Source organism: Penaeus japonicus, unplaced genomic scaffold, assembly GCF_977035675.1.
Source record: "Penaeus japonicus unplaced genomic scaffold, GWHDUDI00000001_assembly GWHDUDI00000036, whole genome shotgun sequence".
Taxonomy (NCBI): Eukaryota; Metazoa; Arthropoda; class Malacostraca; order Decapoda; family Penaeidae; genus Penaeus; species Penaeus japonicus.
Window position 1 is genome coordinate 21,205,278 of NW_028234438.1, and position 7,500 is coordinate 21,212,777.

The 7,500-nt window shown below is 43.2% G+C and overlaps 1 protein-coding gene across 6 annotated transcripts in view; it reads right to left on the reverse strand.

The window, feature by feature from the left end:
• The window catches only part of LOC122259495 (uncharacterized), a 162,707-nt gene that overhangs the window by 2,389 nt on the left and 152,818 nt on the right, over positions 1-7,500 (reverse strand). For 4 of the 6 annotated variants that reach the window (XM_086531792.1, XM_086531791.1, XM_086531795.1 and 1 more), the window contains 3 exons: positions 4,878-5,008; positions 3,163-3,985; positions 777-905 (listed from right to left, as the gene is read on the reverse strand). In XM_086531792.1, coding sequence (XP_086387918.1) covers positions 777-905; positions 3,163-3,985; positions 4,878-5,008 — 1,083 coding nt within the window. Of the gene's footprint in view, positions 1-695; positions 906-3,162; positions 3,986-4,877; positions 5,009-7,500 lie in introns of all 6 variants that reach the window. The other 2 variants (XR_015190610.1, XM_086531793.1) reach the window with 2 other exon arrangements.

The following is a 7,500-nucleotide window of genomic DNA, read 5'->3' on the forward strand; positions in this document are numbered from 1 at the left end:
ATTAGGAGAAAGGGAGAAGGAAGGGGAAAATGAAGGAAAGGAAGAGGGATAAGAAGCCAAAAAAGAAGAATGTGTAGACAGAAAAGAGAAGAACTAGGGAATAACACAGACTTCCGGATTTAAGTTAAAAAATATAAACAAGCATCGTAATGAAGCTAAACATTTTCCATGAATCATCGATAAAAAACCGTAAAGATTAATTACAAAGTTGACAGTGATGTCAGTGATAAAAATAGAATAATTAACTTAACCACAGTGATGCCAATACATAAAAAAATAACGCAAATAATAATTATGATAAAGGTCATGATAACGACACTGATAACGATATTGCTAATGGTAACAATGATAATAGTAATGATCATAATGATATTGACGATAATGATAATGATGGCAATAACAACAGTAATAACAAGAGAAAAGATAACAATAATAATAATGATAATATCAATGATAGTATTGAAAATAATAATGATAAAGATGATAATGCTAATTATAGTTGGGATGATAATGATAAAAGTGACATTAATGATGATAATGAGAGTAATAATGATAATAACAATGATAATGTGATAATAATGATGATAATGTGAGTAATAATGATAATGATAACGATTATGATAATCATAATAATGATGACAAGGAAAAAAAAAATAAAAATAACAACAACAACAACAAAAAACACAATGCATTACCATCAAGTTGCCAATTAGCAAATTAAAAATACACATTAGCGACGTCGACGGCAAAAGCAGCTCAGTAACCGACCAACTCACGTGAGGTGGGGATTTCGTGCTCCTCCTCACTCAGCCCTGGCCCACTGCCGTCGTCTTCCTGAATGCCTAATACTTGGTCCATGTCTTTGTCCTTCAGATGTCCTATCTTAATGGCCAGCATCACGTCGTCTTAGGGAGATGAAGAGAGGAAAACGACGGTGAAAGATGGGTTGCGTTTTGTGACGTCACGGGAATAAGGATGAATGAAAGATGGGTGACGTCACGATTACGGTAGAAAGAATTGGTCGTGATGGCCACGGTGGTGGTGTCGCTAATGATGTTAATCATAATTTGGTGATGATAATGATAGCAGCAGCAGCAGGAGTAGTATTAGTATTAGTGGTAGTAGTAATAGTGGTGGTTGTAGTAGTAGTAGCAGTAGTAGTAGTTGTAGTAGTAGTAGTAGCAGCAGTAGTAGTTGTAGTAGTTGTAGTAGGAGTAGTAGTTGTAGTAGTAGTAGTATTGGTAATAGTAGTAGTAGTAGTGGTAGTAGTAGTAGCAGTAGTAATAGTGGTAGCAGTAGTAGTAGCAGTAGTAGAAGTGGTAGCAGTAGTAGTAGTAATAGTAGTAGTAATAGTGGTAGTAGTACTGGTAATGGTAGTAGTAGTAGTAATGGTAGTAGTAGTAGTAGTAGTAGTAGTAGTGGCAGTAGTAGCAGCAGCGATAGTAGCAGAAAGAGCGATGCTCAAAGAACAATGGTAAAAAAGGACGACGTAATACTAGCACCGGACCAGTCTTCTTCTTGCGGTGTCTTGGCTTCCTCTTGCTTCGCCATCCGATCGAACGTCTTCGATTTTTGTCTTGCTCTTGTTCTTTCCACAGCCATTTCAGCCTCCATGAGTTTCTTTCTATCCCTCCTCCTCTTCTTTACTCGTGCCCAAAGAAACCCCACTGCCTTTTCCTGAGAGTGGCACTGACCATATGCATCACTTCAATAAACGTTTTCTAATTCCCATTCCTAACTTCCTTGCGCGCAATACATTCCTCATATCCATCAATGCTTTCTTCGCTAGACCAATTCTGCAATTGATATCCATATCTGATCTTCCACCCGATGTTATCCAACTGCCTAAGTCCTTGAATTTATCCACTTGGCACTCTCTTCACCGTCACACGAACATTCCGGAATTGTTCCTTCTTGCTGGTAATCCTCACATACATTTTCTGACAATTCATCTTCAATGCACTCGCTTTCCTTCGTTGCAATGCCCAACAGTCTCTGAGGCTTTTCCTCGTTTTCTGCAATCAAAGCAATATCCTCTGCGTATCTTAAGTTGTTGTAGATTGTTCCCTCCAGATCGACTTCCTCGTATGTCCTAATTTCACTGAGAGCTTCTTCTTCTTGATGAACTCCTCTCTGCATGTCTACCCACTCACCCAATTCTTCCCTAAATCCTGATGGCCGATATTTTTTTTCATCAAAGTACAAGTTCCTTATTAATCTAAAAAAAATTCCCATCAGTCTCTAACCTCTCCAGCAATTCTATCAGTCTGTCATGTTCCATGCAATCGAAAGCCTCTGGATGGTCAGTGCAACATACATGCAAGTCCCTCTGCTTTTCAATGGATTTTTCTATTAGCATTCTCAGACATTCCTTGTTCCCTCTCCAGGTCTGTGTCTGAACTGTTCTTCTGATACCCTTTCCCTGATGGTACTCTTATTCCGATTTAACATTACTCTTAAAACTATCTTTGTTACGTGACTCGCAAGACGAATTGTTGTGTGTTTTTTGTTTTGCAATCTGTTGTTCCAGGCTTTTTTTTTCGGCAATAAAGATAGACTTAAGCATTTTCTCAGGAACGTGAATAGCAACACGGGCAATAATGATAATGATTATATTGATAATAATGATAATAATAGTGATGATAATGATAATGATAATGATAATAGCAATAATGACAATGATAGTGATAAAGATAATGCTAAATGGTGAAATAGCGATGATATTGGTAATCATGGTAATGATAATGTGATAATGATCATTCCATGAGTGATTACTATAGGAAATAAAACTAAATAATAAATGGTTATAACAATATGATGGTGTCGCCACCATTACTACTAATGCTACTAAAATGATTATGTAAATGATACCATTAGTGATATTGATAAAAGTTTCATTAATACTGAAATGTCAATGCTGATATTAATGAAAGTAACAAATAACAATCAGAATACTGCCACTGCTGATAAGGATATTAACAAAAGTGATAATGATACTAAAACTACGAATGATGATTAAAAAAATGATAATAGTAGTGCAAAAAAAAAAAAAAAAAAAAAAAAAAGAAGAGAAAAGAAATCATAAGGAAAAATAATACAACTACCAGTAAAAATGATGGTAATAATCACGCTCATTATCAACATGTTTGTCTTCTATAATACCTTTCAGAGGCCTCCTTATACACACAGGGCTTCCGCTTGACCTGCCTGTTGTGCTGGTGACGCTGTTGTCCTGTTCTTTGCTCTTGGTCAGCATCTTGCCTGTTCTCGCCTTCGTGGACGCGCGTTGCCTGCCGTTGGTTCTGTTCTTCCGAGAGGACGACCGACTCCCCACGAGAGGGACCTTCATGGGTTCTGACGGAGGGAGAGGCGGCGCGCTCTCGTCCGTCTCCATCGCTTCTTCCTCTTCGTCGCCTTCTCCTTCGTCCACCTCGAGGTCCGAGCCGGAAGCCTCGACGGCCAGGGAGTCGTTGAGGTCTTGGCTGTCCCTCGACTCGTCGCGCAGGAGCTTGGCCTCGACCTCCGCCGCGACGTCCCCCTCGACCCTCGCCTTCGCGTGTCTCTGGCCCGACGTCTTGAGCGCCGACGAGGAGGACGAGTTGCCGTTCTTCGAGAGGGTGAGCACCGACACGCCCACGTCGCCATCGTAGACCTCGACGGACATGCCCCTCAGCGCCTGCTCCTGAAGGCGCGCCTGGAGGGACCGGTCCGACCACTGGCGCTTGAGCACCGAGGACGCCGGCGACGGATGGAAATTCTGCGTGAGCTCGGCGCAACTCCGCCAGCGGATGGACCCCATGTCCGGCTTCTTCCTCCTGGCGAGAGCCGAAGGGCGGGGCGTCGGGAAGCCCTTCAGAGGCAGGTCGGAGGACACGGCCGAAGCCTCGATGGTGGAGTCCGTGTCCGAGAACTTGGCCGGAGGCGAAGTGCCCAGCCCGGAGCCGTAGTCGCTGCTGCAACTCTCGCTGTCGTCGGTGTCAGGTTCCTGCGGGGGGGGGGGGGTTAGTAGCTTTAGAGCTGCTCCTTGTATTGTATCTGCTATTATTATGATGATTATCATTAGTTTTACTAGTATTACTATTGCTATTTTTGTCATTATCCTCATTGTCATTAGCATCATCATTATCGCTATTATTGACACTATCATCATTACTACTATCATTAGTATCATTGCCATTATTATTATCGTTATTACCATTATTGTCATCGTTATCATCATTATCTTCATTATTATCAGTATAACTACTATCATCATCATTATTATCAGTATCATTACTATTATCATCATTATTATTATTTTATTATCAATACTATAATCATCATTAACATAAATGGTAGTTATGAAAGCTTTTGCAATAGTAATAACAATAGTAGCATTACAGGCATAATTATCATTATTGCCGTTATTGCTATCTGGAGTTTATTATAATTGTTAATAGCATTATAAGCATCATCACTCTCTCTCTGTCTTTCTCAATATCTCAATCTTTTAATCTCTCTTTCTCTCTCCCTCTCCTTCTCCATCTCCATCTCTCTCTTTATCTCTCTCCCTCTCTCCCTCTTACCCCCCTCTCTCTCTCACTCTATCTCTCTCTCCACTTCACTCACTCTCTCTCTCTCTCTCTCTCTCTCTCTCTCTCTCTCTCCATCCTTTTGAGATGTACGTAATCACTTGTCTCAATAAACTCGTCAAAGTAAAAAAAAAGTGTCTCTCTCTCTCTCTCTCTCTCTCTCTCTCTCTCTCTCTCTCCCTCTCTCTCTCTCTCTCTCTCTCTCTCTCTCTCTCTCTCTCTCTCTCTCTCCCCCTCACCTGCCTCACCTCCCTCCCTCATCTCCCTCCCTCACCTCCCTCCCTCCTCTCCTCCCCCCCCACCTACCTTCATGACAGAGGTGAGGCAGTCGACGATCCCGAAACTATTGCACTGGAAGTCCTCAGGGATGTTGAAGTCAAAGGACGCTCCCAGCGAGTGGTGGTCCTTGCCTCCGCCGCCGCCGCTGCTGCTGCCGTCTGGAAAAGGAGGGAGGAGGTGGAGGGACGCTGAGGGATCGGGAGTATGTATTGGGAGTTTATTGGGATTCTGAGTGGTGAGGGGGGGTATTGAGGGAGCGGGATTATATATTGGGAGTTTGTTGGGATTCTGAGTGGTGAGGGGGGGAGGGGGGTATTGAGGGAGGGGGAGTATGTATTGGGAGTTTATTGGGATTCTGAGTGGTGGGGGGGGGGGATTAAGGGAGCGGGAATATATATTGGGAGTTTATTGGGATTTTTGCGGAATATATATTGGGAGTTTATTGGGATTCTGAGTGGTGGGGGGGTAGAGGGGGGGTATTGAGGGAGCGGGAATATATATTGGGAGTTTACTGGGATTCTGAGTGGTAAGGGGGGGGGGGTATTGAGGGAGTGAGAATATATATTGGGAAGGTGTTCGGACTGTGAGTCTGTTAGGGCTGGGAGTGGAGGAGGATTGAGGGAGGGGGAACATGTTTCGGGAGTTTGTTGAGGTTGCGAGTAGATATATATTTAGAGAGGAGTTTACTGGATTCGGAGGTGTTGGAGTTGTGGGGGGGGGGTATTTGCAAGGGAGTGAGATTATACGGATTTTGGGAATTTGGTGTTCGTGACTGTGAGTCCTGTATTTAGGGCTGGGAGTGGAGGAGGATTGAGGGAGGGGGAACATGTTTCGGGAGTTTGTTGAGGTTGCGAGTAGAAGACTATTTAGGGAGCGGGAGTATAATTTGGGATTGTGTTGGATGGTGAGTGGTGTGTGTGTGAGTGTAGGATGTGGAGTGTGTGAGTGTGTGTGTGTGTGTGTGTGTTGATTGAATGTGGTGGTAGTGTGCTTTGGTTTGTAGGTGTGTCATTTATTTGTGCTTTGAGTGTGAATTGGTAGTGTGTGTTTCGTGTGTGTGTGTGTGTTGAAGGTGTGGTGTGAGTGGTGCTTGTGTTTGTATGTGTGTCATTTATGTGTGTGCGGTTGTTGTGACTGTGTGTGTGTGAGGGTTTTTCATGGAAGTTGGTATGCACGGATTTATATGGGGTTCGTATTTGGGGTGTAATGGTTTTGTCTGTTGTGGTTTGTAATTGGTTTTGCGTGTGTGGTTTCAGCAGTGTGTTGAGTGAGAAGTGTGAGTGTGTGATTTGATGTGTGTGATGTGCAGTGGTGGTGTGTGTGTGTGGTGTGTGTGTGTGCGTGTGTGGTGTGATGTGTGTGATGTGTGGTGTGTGTGTGCGTTTGAGTGTGAATGTGTGTGAGTGTGAGTGTGTGTGTGTGTGTGTGTGTGAGTGTGAGTGTGTGTGTGTGAGTGTGAGTGTGTGAGTGTGTGTGTGTGAGTGTGTGTGTGAGTGTGTGTGTGTGTGTGTTTGTGTGTGCGTTGTTGTGTGTGTGTGTTGAGTGTGTGTGTGTGTGTGGGTGTGTTGTTGTGGTTGTGTGTTGGGTGTGTGTGTGGTTGTAGTGTGAGGTTAAGTGTGATGTGTAGGAGGTGTGCGTGTGTGTGTGAGTGTATGTGTGTGTGTGCGTGTGTGAGTGTGTGAATGTGTGTGTGAATGTGTGTGTGTGTGTGTTTGCGTGTGTGCGTGTATGTGTGTGCATATCTGCATGTGTGTACTTATCTGTGTGTGTAGTAGCACATGTAAATTATATAGATTACAGGCGTTCGTATTTGCGTGACACCGACATCAAGATACAGACAGACATAAACCCACGCCTAATACACAAGCCGACTCCCCAACCAACAAAACAGCTCGACTTCACCGGTGGAGAGAAACAACCAACCGAAACGGGATAGAAAAGAGAAGGGAAAGTGCCACGGGGATCAATAATAATCTCTCTCTCTCGCATCTTCCATTTAAGATAAACCGCGATTTATTTGAGATAAGAGATAAGCATGAATGAGGAACCCGGATGTGTGCTATGCGCGCTGGAGACGTCCGTGCGTGAAGGATGGGTGGATGTCTGCTCCGTGTTTTGTTTGCCGAGTGCTATGGCAGCGTCTTAACTGTACATGGACACGTCACGCGCAGTTCTCTTCTCTGTTTATCTCTCTCTCTCTTTCTCTCCTTTCATTCTCTCTCTCTCTCTCTCATCTCTTTTCCTCTTCTCCTCCTATCTCCCCTTTCATCTCTCTCTCCTCTCCTCCTCATTCTCTTTCTTCTCTCTTTCAATTTCTCTCTCTCATCCATCTCTTTCTCTTTCTCCTTTCATTTTCCGCATCTCCATCTTGCTCCTCCTTTCATTTTCTCTCTCTCTCTCTCTCTCTCTCTTTCTCTCCTTTCATTTTCTCTCTCTTTCTCTCCTTTCATTTTCTCTCTATCTTTCTCTCCTTTCATTTTCTCTCTCTCTTTCTTTCTCTCCTTTCATTTTCTTTCTCTTACTCCCTGTGTTTCTTATGGACTCTCTCTTCTGTATATCATATTGAATAAAACTTATTAAAATGATTTTGTTTCCCATCTTGGTTCTCTATCTCTCTAGCTCGCTTCCTCCTCTCTCTCTCCTCTTCTCT